Consider the following 18,060-nt stretch of genomic DNA (forward strand, 5'->3'; position numbering starts at 1 on the left):
CGCATTGCCTCAACAGTGCACAAAATAATCTGTTCCTTGAGCACTCAATCATTTCCCGCCCTCCCCCTCAAATTTAGTATTCGGATAACTTCCTCATATTAGCTACTTTCTCTATCATGGTGATCTCTGCTCGTCAAATCTGTCTGCTGTTAGAGATTTGGGTCATAATGAAATAGCCACAATGTCATTGAAGGATATTTGTTCTGGCTTCTCTGCTACTATGTCACAAATGTGTATGTTTTTCCTCCTTTAAGATCAGCAAGATCAGTGCTTTCTTTCTTTCAGATACAATTAGCAATAAAGTATTGCTCCAATTGACCAGCATTCTAACAAAACTTCTATTTTTCTAATATCAAAAATTTCCATTTTAATTTTTTCACAATCTTTGCCTCTCCAAGAATTGTTTCTTTTAGATTCCTGCTACTGCTACCCTAGATTCCAGCCACTCCCACCTTCTGCCACTGCTACCCAAGATTCCTGCTACAACCAACTTCTGCCATTGGTACTCTGCTCTACTCACACTAACACGCTACCATGGAAATAACTGCATCAGAAACACCAATAAACTTTTCATTTATGGATTCAACAACATTTATTTTGATGAAACAATGGAATAGCAGTGTAGTTTCTGAATGTTAGTGTATTTACACTGTAGCACGTGGCTTTTTAAATGTGTTTGAGCATGCTAAATAAGGGTGTGATTTCACTCATAACAAATTGGCCCCAAATTTATTCAGGCAGACTCCTACTGTAATGCCAGCAGAATGGCTGGAAGCTATGCCCAGTCATGCCCTTACACAGGGGTTTCCAGTGGCTTTATTTGGGGACAGATCGTCTGCCTGCCCCAAACAAAACAACTGACATGGAAGGGGTGGGATATTGGGAGGTCCTGCTTCCTCTGAAGTAATGGGATTTGACATATATTTGCAGGCTGGTACACCAAGTGGCATCCAGAAGGGTGCAGGTTGGGGGGGGGGGGGGGGGGAGGGGAAACGGTCCAGGGGCCTGGACGCTTGAAGATAGCTGGAATTATTTTTTTTAATTAAATTTCTTAAGTGGCCTTTCGACATCTAACAATAGCATTTCTGCCATCTTTGATAGGAGGCACTGCAGATGTGTCCCCATACTGCCCAAAAGCCACTCCAGCCTTTGGCCCCGTGAACTTTGGCGGGGTCAGCAGCAGACAGTGGATGACATTTTTGGGGCCATAATCCAAATTCTTAGGATGCTATATAATGATTTACTCTGCACCCACTCCATCCTGTACTTGATTGGAATGAGGTTGATGATAATATATAAAGGCTGCTTTGCAGAAGGAACTTAAACCTGCATTTAACCTATACTGAATTGACCTGGGAGTGATTGATGGGAGAGTGCACAGGTATCTTTACTCTGCATCTAAACCATACTGACAGTGCAATGGGAGCTTTACCCTTTATTTAACCTTGGTTGTAATGGTCCTGTGAGGGCTGGTTATTGCCATTGGGTGCAAAATGTCACACATTTTCCATTCTCTGGCATCGACATCCATCTTTGTTTTAAATATTTGTGTGAGATTTCATAACATACTAAATAAATACATTTTCACTAAAAGGCACTTAGTAGAGGAGAACTTTTTGGAATTCAATTTCATTCTAAATATAATTCTACTTTTGTGACCTCTTGAAATAATTCTGCCAACCCCATGTTTTTAGAAATTTACATTGTGGGATCCTACATTTTGGATTGACAGTAAGGGAGTGTCTTTAACTCCACTGTTTTGTGCAAGAGTTGAATTATAAAACATAGATTATTTAAATTTTGAAATTTAAGATTTTGTTAATAAAAATATTTGCTGACTAATCATTTCTATGCTAAAATAATTTTTTAAAAAGCACTGGTGTGCAACTGCTGATAGCTACTTCTCTTGCTTGTACATTCAGGAGGAGGGCATTTTAAAACCTCCTGCCACTGCTGTGACTTCAAACAGGAGAAAGCATCAATGCCAGACATATTTAGAACAGGTGGAGAAACTCATCAAATTGCAGAATGTGTCTTTGTTATTGTGATCTTTTTGGTTAATTAACAATTAACAAACAAATATTCCAGCAGTCTTCAAAGGGTTAATGTTTACTACACAAAATGACCTCGAGTTACTGTTACAGTTGGTGTATAAATTATTGGCATTATAGTCTTTAAGTGCTTTCTCCATGAGTCTTGCAACCTCAATCCAGTTTCCTAATTGCCATGAACACTCAGCACAGAACTGCCCCTAACAGGCACTAAATGGACCATCTCAGTGAGGCTACAGAATGCCTGGTGTGGGAAATGGAAAATGTCACAGTGGTTCAATAGGGGGTGTTCTTCTGAGGTTGGGGCTGAAGTTCCTTGTTGGGAATCTTTACTATGCATCGAACCATGCTATAGGGTGGCATTGTGCCTGAAATAAAATGTGCTCTATTTCCCAACACAAACATCTATCAGCTTGATGAGCACAAAATATTCAGAAAAAAATCAGAAATTGGGAGGTGTGATTATAAAGAAAAACAATTTATAAGTAATTTTTTACTGAAAAAGGCCAATTTAAAATAACGGTGTAATTTACAGATTGGTGCATTTTACACATGGACCACGAGTTATTACAGGCCGGATTATGAATTACAATTATAATCTGATTGAGGAAAAGTAGGGGGGTGGGACCAAAAAAGTAACTTTAAAAAAAAAACAAGGAAATCAAGCAAATCGCAGTGTGAGATGAGAGCACTTTGAATTACCTTGACAGGTATTCAGAAACTTTTTGTAGATGTGATAACTTGTTTAGGCTGCTGTGACATCAATATAGCATTTCCACCTAGATATAATTTGGAGATGCACAGAATTATGGAGTACTGGGAGCCAGCATCAAGACTGCAACTCAATCAAGGGCTACAGGCATTATAAAACACAAGAATGAATCTCAAGTGTACATCGCTAAACCCCAAGTCTGGATTACAGAAACATTAATAGCAATTAAATACAGTACTGACATTATATTGATTGATTGAAGACAGAAAATCTATTTTGATATTGTTGCCGAATAATATTGTACAAATCACAAAATGATGGGAGGATTTTTTTTCTTTAAGAGCCTAGTATATATTTCAAAAACAGAATGAAAATGAGAGTGCTACAAAATCATTAATGGTCAACGGGTAACAGATAAGCTCTTTTGGAATGTACCTGCTTTTGAGGATACAGAGATCCATTGTGTCACGTACTATGTTGGAAGCTATAACTCTCTCACCCAGGCTTCTGCTCTGCAAAATAGTGTCCCATTGTACACAGGTATTGAATGAAACAGAGATTGGGATGCACAAGGTTAAGTAACTCTTTATCTGCTCTTGTCTTAATATCCTGCTGAACTTCTGAAGGTAGAATTCCTCGTGTCATAGTTCAGAAAGTGTGATTACCATCATTATGCAGTGAATATTACTGCATTTTAGCAAATTTAATGAAATTAGAGGGTAGTAATGCATGTTCTGTTGATCAACATCACGTGTCTCAAATAATTGAGCCCCGAGCTAAGTGACAATACAGAATAAGCACCATATAATCACCACATCGCTGAAATCCTCTAACATAAGCAACAGGCTTTTATCATTACTGGACCATTTCCAGTACTCGTGCTGCAGACAGTGAACGAAGACCAGAACATGTAGGCCACAGATATAGGACCCAGTGTAAAACTGTTGCAGTGCTCACCCAGAGAGAGACTGCCCTGTATACACTGTTCCATATTATTTCCAAGTTAAAATATGAAGCAACATAATGTGTACTGCATATAACCTCTACTAAAGTAAACCGTATTAGTCCAATCCGTCACTGAGTCCTGTACCAATGGTGGGTACTATATAAAACCTATATTGGAGATGATTGGACCGGTAATTTTGGTACTCAAATCTTTGCGCTGAATGCTAATTGGATCATTGCATTTAACTGGAAGAAAAAGTAAAAGTGAAAATCAGATTTAACAAGTTAAAATAACTTAATTTACAATCCACAAGACCTAATTCATAGTTAAAACTTTCACCGAGACTTTGACCTATAAGCTGAGATCAACAAAACAGTTCAAATTGATTTAAAGATATTCAACCACAAGATAGCATGGAAAGGAATTGGATTTGGTTCATTTTCTAGCATCAGATAGAAATATATTTTCAGTGACTTGTGTGACAAACACAATGACTAATACAGCAGTTTTCCAGCAAATCTCAGTGGACAGAGTAATCTTTATCACTTCATCAGAGCTGCGGGCAACACCTCTCCGGTTCCAATGCTTAAAAAAGGGAAAAAGTGTCAAACAAGGTATATCATTATAATCTAACAGCTGTAGTGAACGGCGATGCAGCTAAAAGAACAAAATTGTAGTTTTACCCCAGCATAAATCAAGCATGAATTGTCCAGAGAATTCCTGCTGCCTCTCATGTTTAACTACACTCTCTTGAATGCTACAAGGAGGACAAGTCAAAGTTTTACTTTTTCCCCTCTTCCATTCTCTATATATTTTTTCCTTTTTTTTGTACAAGCTGCAGGAGAAATAATCACCATTATTACTGAAGGGGGCAGTGCCTCTCATACTTTCAATGCTGGATTTTGTTCCCTGCCCCAAACAGGACCATACACTTTAGATCATAAAAGGACAGAGTCAAACACATGACTTTGTGCCTTCTGAGAAGTTGCAAAGATTGTACACCAGATCTCCCTACATATCTATGGATAGACACAGGCTATATGAGGAATGAAAACCTTTGTGAAGATAATTTTGCTGCTGTTCCAAAAAAGTTCATACCACCAAAATGGACGATAAAATTGACATACATGTGAGACATCTTAAAACGACTTCATTAAATATTTATACTCGAGTTAGGAGCACCATTTATCACTTCATCAGAGTGAAGTCAATGCAACAACTTTACTTCGAGAAAAGATCAATGACTGCTAGTCTTAACCTTTCCAACCCTTCCCTTATTTTCTGACCATGGCACCTACTTGATGGCTTTCTTCTCATTGCGGCCTCGGTTGGAATCTGGTGTGTTGACTGCTTCCAATGAACTCTTGTGTCTTTTACCCTTTAAAAATAATGGGGGGAAAAGAGAGAAATAATTTAATAATATAGAAATACATTACCTGTTACACAAATGTGACAATGTGTGTGTTTTGGTGATATGCATTTCAGTGGGGAAAATATAAAAAATTGTTTTGGTTAAAATATGGTTCCTCATTTCTTTTAGTTATAGAATCTACTGGTTGATTATGGCCCTAGATAGTTCAGGAACATAAATCAGGGGCCCATGGATGTTTTACTCATGCGATATTCATGTTGGTACATGTGACTAGATGCTGGGTCTTGGTGTTTGTGCCCAAGCACAAGGAAGGCATATTTGTCAGTGGATATCAATTACATCTTCACATGTTCAGAATATCCATCACAAGTCCCAAGTATGTAACAAACACATTAAGGCTCATTTAAAAGTTTGTATATAGGTCTTCCATTGCATTAAGACAAAGGTGCCATTTTAGTATAAAACTGATACAAAAATATGCTACTTTGAAAATGTTCACAGAAAAGGCACAAAGCCTCTGTATTGTATTTCTAGTCAACTTAAAAAAAATATATTTTTAATACTTGTCAGATTTTCTGAGAAACAAAGTGATATTTTGGTAGGGGAGGGGAAGGAGGTCTCAATCAATCTCTCTTGCCTTTTCTTAAATAGCAATAAATACACTATATAAAAATGTATACATTATATTCACTGTTAGAGCTAATAAACTGAGATTAACTATATTATCCAGTGTCAATCATAAATTACATTTATATAGCACCTTGCATGTAATGGTACAGATGGAGCCATGAACACAGCAGGAAATAAGTAAGAAGTTAGGGGAGAGGATAAATCTCCTCGAATTTTCAGGCAATTGAAAATATCCACGCCCCCCCACCCCACAAAATAGCAGATCAATAATAAATCTCCCCCAAGGATACACCATGTTTGGGATAATATGCAGATCCTAATTATAAACTTAGGCGCGTCTGCCTTTTTCGGCAGTAATGACATGCAAGTAATGAAAATAAACGTGGCATTTGAAATTCAAAGATACATTCTTGCATACTTATTCATTTACAGCTGGCTCTTTCACTGGTATACATTAAAAAAAATGTTTCCATCAAGAAGGCCAAGTGCAGCAATGTGTGCGAACAAAAATGTCACTTTAATTCTCCGCTCCACTCCCACTCTGACCTCTCCATCCTCGGCCTCTTACACTGTTCCAATGAAGCTCAACGTAAGCTTGAGGAACAGCACCTGATCATTCGATTAGGCACTTTACAGCCTTCTGGACTCAACATAGAGTTCAACAATTTCAGACCATAACCTTTGCCCCTATCTTTTGTTTTTCATTTTTTTCCTCTCTCACATGGCAGCTGTTGATCATCTTGCCATTGCCATTTACACTTCATCTAGAGTCATCTTTTGTTTCTTAACTTGTCCCATTACCATCTCCTTTTGCCTTGCACCATCATCCCTTTTGTCTCTTAATCTCTTCTGCCTTCTATCCTACCACAGACCTTCCCTTTTGTTCTTTCCTCCCCTCTTTCCCTGCCCCTACACTTGCTTAAAAACCTGTTACATCTCCAACATTTTCCAATTCTGACGAAGGGTCATCGACCTGAAACGTTAACTCTGCATCTCTCTCCACAGATGCTGCCTGACCTGCTGAGTATTTCCAGCACTTTCTGTTTTCATCACCGTTCCTTTATTGTCGCTGGGTCAGAATTCTGGAATTCCCCAACAAAAACCATTGTGGGAGCATCATTATCACAAGGACTGCAGCAGTTCAAGGAGAAGGCCCACCAGCACCTTTTTAGGGCAACTAGGCAATAAATGCACTTTGCCAGCATTGCATACATCCCAAGAACAAATTGCATACATCCCAAGGACAAATATACAAAATAAAAACTTCACTATAAAACAGACTGTATTCTCCCTGGGATGATGCTATTCCCAATTCCAAACTTAAATCTTCCGTCAATTTTCTCCCCTCCATATTTTACAGGCACATCAATAAAAAAGGTTGGGATGGGAATAGGGCCATTAAGGGATAGCCACTGCCCTGAGGAACTTCTGCAGCGATGTCCCGGGGCGGAGATGATTTACCTCCAACAACTACAACCATCTTACTTTGTGCTGGGTATGACTCCGGCCAGTGGAGAGTTTTCCCCGATTTCCATTGACTTCAATTTTACTAGGGCTCCTTGATGCCACACTCTGCTGCCTTGATGTCAAGGGCAGTCACTCTCACCTCATCTCTGGAATTCAGCTCTTTTGTCCATGTTTGGACCAAGGCTGTAATGAGGCCTAGAGCCTAGTGGTCCTGGCGGAACCCAAACTGAGCATCGGTGAACAGGTTTATTGAGTCCTATTTTATTTTCTTACCCTTTCCATATCTTTTATATAGTTTCTTCTGCTGAAGGTGGTGAGTCCTTGCTGAGTTATTTATTTTACTAATAAGCTCAGCACCTTTACTGAACACCAGAAGCACGCATGTGCTCCATGGACCTTTCAGTAATCAATATTTTTCACGTGCGAGGGCTACCAGGCTGCTTTCCATGGCAGACATCCAGATAAGCCTCATTCAGTGTCTGCAAACATGCACCTTCCAGAAGGAGAATTAACTAATTCTATACAGACCAAGAATTGAACTTGGAACCTGGGAGAAAGGGTGAAAGCACGCTTGATCGGCACATCCTTTGGCCAACCCAGACAGGGAGAGTGATTGAGAACCGAGTCCCAAATTCCTGGGACAGGAAAGAAAGGAACATTAGATCTACATGCAGTCAATCAGTGAGTGAGGTTGTCAGACAGATCAGAAGGTCCAGACAGATTTCCACAAGAAAAAGCTGGCTGGCTTCCAGAGAACAGTTTAAGATAGAGCAAAGGAGGGCAAAGGGCATGATCAAGAGGGGCAAAATAGCTTACGAAAACAAGCTGGCGGAAAATATAAAAACTAACTCCAAAAGCTTTTATAAATATATCAAAAGGAAAAGACTGGTGAAAACCAAAGTTGGTCCATTGCAGTCAGATACGGGGGAATATATAATGGGAAATAAGGAAATGGCAGATCAACTAAATGCATACTTTGGGTCAGTCTTTACGAAGGAAGACACAAAAAACCTCCCTGGGATATCGGGAAAAATAGGGACATTGGCAAGGGAGGAACTGACGCAAATCAATATCTCTAAGGATATGGTGTTAAGGAAGCTAAAGGGATTGAAGGTGGACAAATCCCCAGGGCCTGATAACATGCATCCTAGGGTACTGAAGGAGGTGGCCCTAGAGATAGCGGATGCACTAAGGATGATTTTTCAGAATTCATTAGACTCGGGAACAGTGCCGATGGATTGGAGGGTAGCTAACGTTACCCCACTATTCAAAAAGGGGGGTAGGGAAAAAGCAGGTAATTACAGACCTGTAAGCCTTACATCAGTTGTGGGCAAAATGCTGGAGTCCATCATTAAGGATGAAATAGCGGAGCACTTAGCAAATGGGGACAGGATAGGACAGAGTCAACATGGATTTACAAAGGGTAAATCGTGCTTGACTAATCTATTGGAATTTTTTGAGGGAGTAACTGGTAGAATAGATGGGGGAGAGCCAGTAGATGTGGTGTACCTGGACTTCCAAAAGGCCTTCGATAAGGTCCCACATAAAAGATTAGCATGGAAAATTGAGGCTCATGGGATAAAGGGGAAAGTTTTGGCGTGGATAGGGAACTGGCTGTCAGATAGAAAACAGAGAGTTGGAATAAACGGCTCATTTTCTGAATGGCAGGCAGTAACAAGTGGGGTACCACAGGGATCTGTCCTGGGCCCCCAGCTGTTCACAATTTACATTAATGACCTGGATCAGGGAGTCGGATGCAGCATTTCCAAATTTGCAGACGACACTAAACTAGGAGGTGGGGTGGGCTCAGAGGAAGAGACCAGGAAGCTCCAGAGCGATTTGGACAGACTGGGCGATTGGGCGGATAAATGGCAGATGCACTATAATGTGGACAAGTGCGAAGTTATCCACCTTGGGTGCAGGAACGGGAGGGCAAATTATTATTTAAATGGCAATAGATTGGGAGAGGGGGAAGTACAGAGAGACCTGGGTGTTCTTGTACACCAGTCACTGAAGGCGAGCATGCAGGTGCAACAGGCGGTCAAGAAGGCAAACGGTATGCTGGCCTTCATAGCAAAAGGGTTAGAATACAGGAACAGGGATACCTTGCTGCAGCTGTACAGGGCACTGGTGAGACCACACCTCGAGTACTGTGTACAGTTTTGGTCGCCTCATCTGAGGAAGGATGTTCTTGCCATGGAGGGGGTGCAGCGGCGATTCACCAGGCTGATACCAGGAATGGCGGGAATGACCTATGAGGAGAGACTATGTAGTTTAGGGATGTACACACTGGAGTTTAGAAGATTGAGAGGGGACCTCATAGAAGTGTATAAAATTCTGACAGGTCTAGACAGACTGGATGCAGAAGGAATGTTTCCCTTGGCGGGTGAAAACAGAACTAGAGGACATAATTTAAGGATAAGGGCTAAACCATTTAGGACAGAGATGAGGGGGAATTTCTTCACTCAGAGAGTGGTGAACCTGTGGAACTCATTGCCACAGAGGGCAGTGTACGCCAGCTCATTAAATATATTTAAGAGGGAATTAGATATATTTCTACGGGCAAAAGGGGTTAAGGGTTACGGAGAGAAGGCGGGGACGGGATACTGAATTAAAGGATCAGCCATGATCTCATTAAATGGCGGAGCAGGCACGAAGGGCCGAATGGCCTACTCCTGCTCCTATCTTCTATGTATCTATGTATCTATGTAAAAAGAACAGTGAAAGTGTTTTACCTCACTAAAAGGGACTGTGTTACAGATTTGTATTATGTTCTGTTCACAAGGGGGGGGGGGGGAGAGGGGGGACAGGAGTTAGTTGGATTAAGGTGAGATTTGATTCTAACTGTTACGCTGTACATTCACTTGCTGTCTGTAATATAAAACAGTTTAATGATTCGTATCTGGCCTTTTCTGACTAAAATTCTAATCGACTGCCGACTGAAAGATCGGAGAAGTGCACAAGGATGCATGTGAAAGTCACGAATACCCAGCTCTGATCACTCGGGGGTCCTATTGTTACACCCCAAGTTACACTATTGTATGATTAGATATTGGGCAGTTGTGAATGTTAAACATGGGGACCGCTTATGAAAGTAACCAGTCCTGGTGAACACAAGAGAATATTTTAGGCAGACCTGACATTTGTTACAAGGACACCGAGGCTGCGAACAGTCTGGTTCAGCTTGAGACAATGGCCAGGGATGGAGATGGATTCAGTAGTGAGGGTATAGAGTTTGTGCTGGGGGCTGAAGATGATGGCTTTGGTCTTGCCAGTTTTTAGCTGGAGGGAATTACAGCTCATCCAGGGCAATGGAGGGGTAGAGAGGTCGAGCTAGGTGTCAACGTACATGTGGAAGCTGGCGCAATGCCTGCAGATGATGCCACCAAGGGATAGCATGTCGATGAGGAAGAGGAGAGGGCCATGGATGGATCTTTGGGAGACAGCCAAAGTGAAAATCTTTTGACCAAAACAAACAACAGAAAAAAAAAATCATTCTAAAATGTTAAATTCTTGTATATATCACTAACTATATCTAGGGATGTCTTTTAAAAAGCTTGTTTTGAATCACTGTATTTTTTTCCTATTTGTTGGAGAGAATGATGGGGATGTGTTTACGTAGGTCCCTATTATTACATCTCTCAGAAATGTCTCAGTACAATGAATTACTTTGAAGTGCAGTGACTTGTATAAACAAATAGCATTATATCAAGAGAAGTCCATACGTCTGTCTGACCAAGTGTGCAATATTCCCCAATGTAGCAGTCAGTCAAATGCCATAAAACATCCAGCACAGGGATCTGATGTATAGTTTTAAAAAGAAAAGAAAACTTGCATTTAGCAACTTTTCATGAGCTCAGAAGTCACAAAACGCTTTACAGCCAATGAAGTACCTTCGAAGTGTAGTCACTGTTGTAATGTAGAAAACGTGGCAGCCAATTTTTGTACAGCAAGCTCTCACAGGCAGCAATGAAATAAATGACCAGATCATTTGTTTTAGGTGTTGGTTGAGGGTGAAATATTGGCCAGGACACTGGGAGAACTCCCCTGCTCTTCTTTCAATAACACCGTGGGATCTTTTATGGCCACCTGAGGGGGCAGATATTTAACGTCTTATCCAAAAGGTGGCACCTCCGACAGTGCAACACACCTTCAATACTGCACAGAAGCGTCAGCCTAGATCATGTGCTCAGTCTCTGAAGTGGGGCTTGAAGCCACAACCTTCTGACTCAGAGGTGAAAGTGTTACAACAGGGCCAAAGTTGACTCCTTTAATACCTGAAATTTCTCATTAAAGAAAGAACGAACTTGCATTTACACAGTGCCTTCCACAATCTCAGGATATCCCAAAGCAGGCTATAGTTTCCCTTTCCAATCTGCTTGTAGCATTATTTAATTTAAATCTTGCTCCAATATTGGAGATAAACTTTGTGTAAATCAGTGTTGAAAAATACAGGAAAGTAGCACCAGCTTGTCAAAATCAACTAGAGCCCTCCTGAATGATTTCCGTGAAATTATCACAGATACATATGCTTGAAAATTGTTTCCAAGCATTCATTACCAAACTGGCATCTCCACGGCATATGTTTTCTGTTTGTATCACAGTATCAGTCCCTCAGTAGATTTGGGTGTCCTCGTGCAAGAAACACAGAAAGCTAGCATGCAGGTACAGCAAGCAATAAGGAAGGCAAATGGCATGTTGGCCTTTATTGCAAAGGGGTTGGAGTATAAGAGTAAGGAAGTCTTGCTACAATTGTACAGGGCCTTGGTGAGACCACACCTGGAGTACTGTGCACAGTTTTGGTCTCCTTATCTAAGGAAGGATATACTTGCCTTGGAAGCGGTGCAACGAAGGTTCACTAGATTGATTCTTGGGATGAGAGGGCTGTCCTATGATGAGAGATTGTGTAGAATGGGCCTATACTTTCTGGAGTTTAGAAGAATGAGAGGTGATCTCATTGAAACATACAAGATTCTGAAGGGGATTGACAGGGTAGATGCCGAGAGGTTGTTACCCTTGGCTGGAGTGTCTAGAACTAGGGGGCATAGTCTCAGGATAAGAGGTAGGCCATTTAAGACTGAGATGAGGAGGAATTTCTTCACTCAGAGGGTTGTGAATCTTTGGAATTCTCTGCCCCAGAGGGCTGTGCATGCTGAGTCTGAGTATATTCAAGGCCGAGATAGATAGATTTTTGGGCTCTAGGGGAATCAAGGGATATGGAGTTTGGACGGGAAAGTGGAGTTGAGGTCGATGATCAGCCATGATCTTATTGAATGGCGGAACAGGCTCGAGGGGCCGTATGGCCTACTCCTGCTCTTATTTCTTATGTTCTTATTCTGTATCTCCTTTGCTGAGTAAATGAAATAAAACTAGCAATGAATGCAACGTATTACAAGGGGCGAGGAGTTCACAAGAACAGAAGATGAAAAGCTGTTAGGTTCAATAAGCCTTTTTGATTGATCTCTCTCCGCTTATCTGGCTTCCAATCATATCCCTAAATCCCTTCTTTGAACAGAAGCATACAAATGATCTCTTAAACCCATTTATACCGCTTGATTCACTGGACTTATTCTGATGAACTTATTCTTTTTGGCTGAATTTCCTTCTTATTCCTAATTTTTCCATGTGCATCTCCTTGTCCTTAAAAAAAATGTTGTTACAGTGAATAATTTGCTTGAATCAACTCTTGTCAATTCCCTTCTGCAAGGTCAACTCTTGAGAGTTTTAGACTGCTTCAAGGTAAGCATATTAATTCAAAGAGTCCTTTGGGAACAGTTTAACACTCCTTCAGCATTTCATAACCTGGAACATCAAGTGAGCGACTCCTCTGGGAACATTTTTAACGCATTAATGCTATTGTCTGATATCCTAAAACATCGAGACCTGTAGGAGTTTTGTAAAACTTTAATCTGATTGAATATAAACTTTTCAATCAAATATTCAGAAGCAAAATTACAATTATCTGATTGGATATTGTGCAACTACAATTAAAGCTCCCATCATCAGGGTAAATTAACACAAGACATGTACAATCGACCCATAGAGTCTTTTCAAAGAACCCTACTTCACAATCAGGCTAAAATGCTCCACAACCTCCTGTAAAATATAAAAAAGTAAATACCTGTATATAAAATCAATAAAAGCACCAATATAATTTCACAGAAGAAAGAGCAGAGCTGAAAAATACAGTTTCTTCTCTAATGGACTCTTAAGATCTGTGCATTTTCTCTCTCTTGCTGATCTCCTGAGGTGGCAGATTTAGTACAAGCCACAGCTTAGTGGACTCAGCAAAGCTTGGGAGATAACAGTCGAGGTGGGCAATATTGAGCCAAAGGCAGCAGTCCTTGATAGAGTGGAGTTGGGGTTTGGGAGAAGGGGCGGACTAAAAGGCGGAGCAGGTGTCGCGGGGGGGGGGGGGGGCGGGGAAGAGGAGCACGGACAGAGAGGCGGAGTGGGTGGGGGGGGAAGTTTGAGGGGGGAGGAACAGATAGAGAGGGGGGAAGCAGAAAGAGGTGGCGCAGTTGGTTGGGGGGAAGCAGACAGAGCGGTAGCACGAGTGGGTGGGGGGGGAAGCGGACAGAGAGGCAGAGAGGGTTGGGGAACGGAGCGAGAGGCAGCGCAGGTGGGTGGGGGGGAGCAGACAGAGATGGGGAGAGGGTGGGGGGACAAGTGGAGAGGTGGTGCACATGGGTGGGGGAAGAGCGAATAGAGAGGTGGTATGGGCGAGTGGGAGGGACAGAGGGGTGGTGCGGGGCCGCTAGCACATCAACCAACTGACAGGGGGACAGAAAGCTGGTAGGTGAGAACAACTGCAGACCAGCAAGCTCAATCACAGAATCACACTGGAGAGATTCATTGTTTTTGGAGGAGTGGTGGTCAATGATACATTTTGGGGTCACATCTAGAAAAGGGGGAAAAATTAAAAAAAATTAAAAATTAAATGTATTGAGAAAAACAGTGCTTACCTGGTAACAGAGATGACAGGGATTAGGTTCAGAACATAAATTGCTCTGCGGACCAGACCGTGCAACCCCATGCAGACTGAAAGCAGTTTTCTCAACATATTCCCTCACTATAAAAAGCTGGGGTTCAGAGAGGCATCTGTGCCAGAGTGTGTGATACGTTTGACACTGAAAATACCCATCAATGCCAACTCCCGGTGTAAAAGTTACTTGCAGGTATTTTAATGAAATGCTTGCCCCAAGTACCATATTTAATATTCAGCCAGAGCCACATCCACGGCACCACGGGTGATTCAGCTTTGTGGGGGGTGGGGAGGGAAGATGATCAGGAAAGCAATAGTGGTAGGGGATTCAATAGTTAGGGGAACAGACAGGCGTTTCTGCAGCCGCAGACATGATTCCAGGATGGTATGTTGCCTCCCTGGTGCCAGGGTCAAGGATGTCACTGAGCAGCTGCAGTACATTCTGAGTGGGGACGGTGAACAGCCAGAGGTCGTGCTCCATATCAGTATCAACTACATAAGTAGAGGGATGAGGTCCTGCAAGCAGATTTTAGGGAGCTAGGAAAAAGATTAATAAGCAGGACCTCTAAAGGTAATAATCTCCAGATTGCTCCCGGTGCCATGAGCTATTGAGTATAGAAATAGGAGGATAGAGCAGATGAATGCGTGGCTGGAGAGATGGAGCAGGAGGGAGGACTTCAGATTCCTGAGACATTGGGACCGGTTCTGGAGGAGGTGGGACTTGTACAAGCCGAACGGGTTGCACAGAGCGGGACCAATATCCTCGCCGGGGGGGTGGGGGAGAGGGTTTAAACTAATTTGGCAGGGGGGTGGGCACCAAGATGTAGCATTAGAAAGAAGAAACAAAGAAACAAGGTGCACAAAGGACTGGGAGAGACAGATAGCACTAAATTAAGAAATAGTACGGTATTAGGTGGGGCCAGACTAAGAGAGAATACAAGGTCTAAGATAGGTTTACAGTGCATGTGTGTAAACACACGATGCGTGGCAAATAAGGTTGGTGAGCTGCAGGCGTAAATAGCCAGAAGGGAATATGTTGTGGCGATAATGGAGACCTGGCTCAAAAAAGGGCAGGATTGGGTACCAAATATTCCTGGATATAAGGTGTTCAGGAAAGAAAGGAGGTAGGGTGACAGTATTGATTAAGGTGAATATTACAGAGCTAGAGAGAGGATGTCCTGGAGGGGTCAAGGACAGAATCTATTTGGTTGGAGTTAAGAAACAATAGAGGTGCCATTACACTACTAGGTGTATTCTATAGGCCACCAACTAGTGGGAAGGATACAGAGGAGCAAATTTGCAAGGAAATTACAGAGAGGTGCAAGAACTCTCGAGTAGTGATAATGGGGGACTTTAATTATCCTAAAGTAGACTGGGATAGTAATAGTGTAAAGGGCAGAGAGGGGGAAGAATTTCTGAAGTGTGTTCAGGAGAACTTTGTTGATCAATACGTTTCCGGCCCAATGAGGAAGGAGGCATTGCTGGATCTGTTTCTGGGGAATGAGGTGGATCAAGTGGAGCAAGTGTCAGTAGGGGAACATTTAGGGAACAGTGATCACAGTATCATAAGGTTTAGATTAACTATTGAAAAGGACAAGGAGCAATCTAGAGTAAAAATACTTAATTGGAGGGCGGCCAATTTCAGTGGAGAGAACACAGATCTGGCCCGGGTAAATTGGAATCAAAGATTGGCAGGCAAAACCATAATCGAACAATGGGCTGCCTTTAAAGAGATGTTTGTGTACAGTCGAGGTACATTCCCACGTGGGGGAAAGGTAGGGCAACCAAAGTGAGAACCAGGCTGAATATAGAAAGTTCAGGGGGGGAGTGAAAAAAGAAATGAGGGGCAAAGAGAGAGTATGAGAATAGAATGGCAGCTAACATAAAAGGGAATTCAAAAGTCTTCTATAGGCATATAAATAGTAAACAGGTAGAAAGAGGAGGGGTGGGGCCGATTAGGGACCAAAAAGGAGACTTACACATGGAGGCAGAGGGCATGGCTGAGGTACTAAATGAGTACTTTGCATCTGTCTTTACCAAGGAAGAAGATGCTGCCAAAGTCATAGTGAAAGAGGAGGTAGTTGACATACTGGATGGGATAAAAATTGATAAAGAGGAAGTGCTAGAAAGGCTGGCTGTACTTAAATGGAGATAAGCCACCAGGACCGATGGGATGCATCCTAGGATGCAGAGGGAAGTAAAGGTGGAAATTGCAGAGAAATGATAATCCGGGACAAAATTAACAGTCACTTGGACAAGTATGGATTAATTAAGGAAAGCCAGCACAGATTTGTTAAAGGCAAATCGTGTTTAACTAACTTGATTGAGTTTTTTGATGAGGTAACAGAGAGGGTTTATGAGGGCAATGCAGTTGATGTAGTGTACATGGATTTCCAAAAGGCTTTTGATAAAGTGCCACATAATAGGCTTGCCAGTAAAGTTGAAACCCATGGAATAAAAGGGACAATGGCAGCATGGTTACAAAATTGGCTAAGTGACAGGAAACAGAGTAGTGGTGAACGGTTGTTTTTCGGACTGGAGGAAGGTATACAGTGGAGTTCCCCAGGGGTTGGTACTAGGATCACTGCTTTTCTCGATATATATTAATGACTTGAACTTGGGTGTACAGGCACAATTTCAAAATTTGCAGATGACTCAAAACTTGGAAGTATAGTGAACAGTGAGGAGAATAGTGATAGATTTCGAGAGGACATAGGCTGGAGGAATGGGCAGACACGTGGTAGATGAATGTTAACGCAGAAAGTGCGAAGTGATACATTTTGGTCGGAAGAATGAGGAAAGGCAATATAAACTAAAGGGTACAATCCTAAAGAGGGTGCAGGAAGAGAGAGACCTGGGGGTATGTGCACAAACCGTTGAAGGTGGCAGGGCAGGTTGAGAAAGCAGTTAAAAAAGCTTACGGAATTCTGGGCTTTTTCATAGAGGCATAGAGTACAAAAGCAAGGAAGTTAAGAACCTTTATAAAATACTGGTTTGGCTTCAACTGGAGCATTGTGTCCAATTCTGGGCGCTGCACTTTATAAGGATGTGAAGGTCTCAGAGGGTGCAGAAAAGATGTACAAGAATGGTTCCAGGGATAAGGGACTTCAGTTACATGGATAGACTGGAGAAGCTGGGGTTGTTGTTGTTCTTAGAGCAGAGAAGGTTAAGAGGAGGTTTGATAGAGGTGTTTAAAATCATGAGGGGTCTAGACAGAGTAGATAGAGAAAAACTGTTCCCATTGGCAGATGGGTCGAGAACCAGAGGACACAGATTTAAGGCGATTGGCAGAAGAACCAAAGGCAACATGAGGAAAAACTTTTTTACGCAGCAAGTGGTTATGATCTGGAATGCACTGCCTGAAAGGGTGGTGGAGGCAGATTCAATCGTGGCTTTCAAAAGGGAATTGGATAAGTACTGTACCTGAAGGAAAAAAAATTGCAGGACTATGGGAAAAGGGCAGGGGAGCGGGACTAGCTGAAGTGCTCTTGCAGAGATCCGGCACGGGCTTGACGGGCCGAATGGCCTCCTCCTGTGCTGTAACCATTCTATGATTCCATATTACCATGTACTTGTAATTCTCAATGCTTAACTTTATGACTGTTATAACAGATATTTAAATAAAGTAGTTCTAGTTGATGCATCTCTGTCCCCAACTTTATTTTTGACCTGATAAGTAGGAGTATAGCACTCAGTATTGTACAGCATTCCATTGTGACTGGTTTGGCCATATGTAACCGTTAATACAATTTGGACTCGGTAATGCAAAACGGTTCAAAGAAAATTTAGTTTGGCATCTTAAAAGCTTCGGAATTAATGGTAAATCGTCAACTCAAACAACAACTTGTACGAACCTCTGCTGTTAAAGGATAGGAAAAGATTAAAGATTTGTGTCAT

General features: G+C 41.9%; 1 protein-coding gene across 3 annotated transcripts in view; it reads right to left on the minus strand.

Annotated features, from left to right (window-relative positions):
- LOC147106719 (synaptotagmin-7-like) overlaps positions 1 to 18,060 on the minus strand; it is an 890,706-nt gene that overhangs the window by 237,422 nt on the left and 635,224 nt on the right. For all 3 annotated transcript variants that reach the window (XM_086007776.1, XM_086007777.1, XM_086007775.1), the window contains exon 3: positions 5,008 to 5,087. In XM_086007776.1, coding sequence (XP_085863902.1) covers positions 5,008 to 5,087 — 80 coding nt within the window. The remainder of the gene's footprint in view (positions 1 to 5,007; positions 5,088 to 18,060) is intronic.

This window comes from Somniosus microcephalus, chromosome 15 (genome assembly GCF_052327205.1).
Source record: "Somniosus microcephalus isolate GS21.2 chromosome 15, FLI_Smic_1.0, whole genome shotgun sequence".
Lineage (NCBI taxonomy): Eukaryota > Metazoa > Chordata > Chondrichthyes > Squaliformes > Somniosidae > Somniosus > Somniosus microcephalus.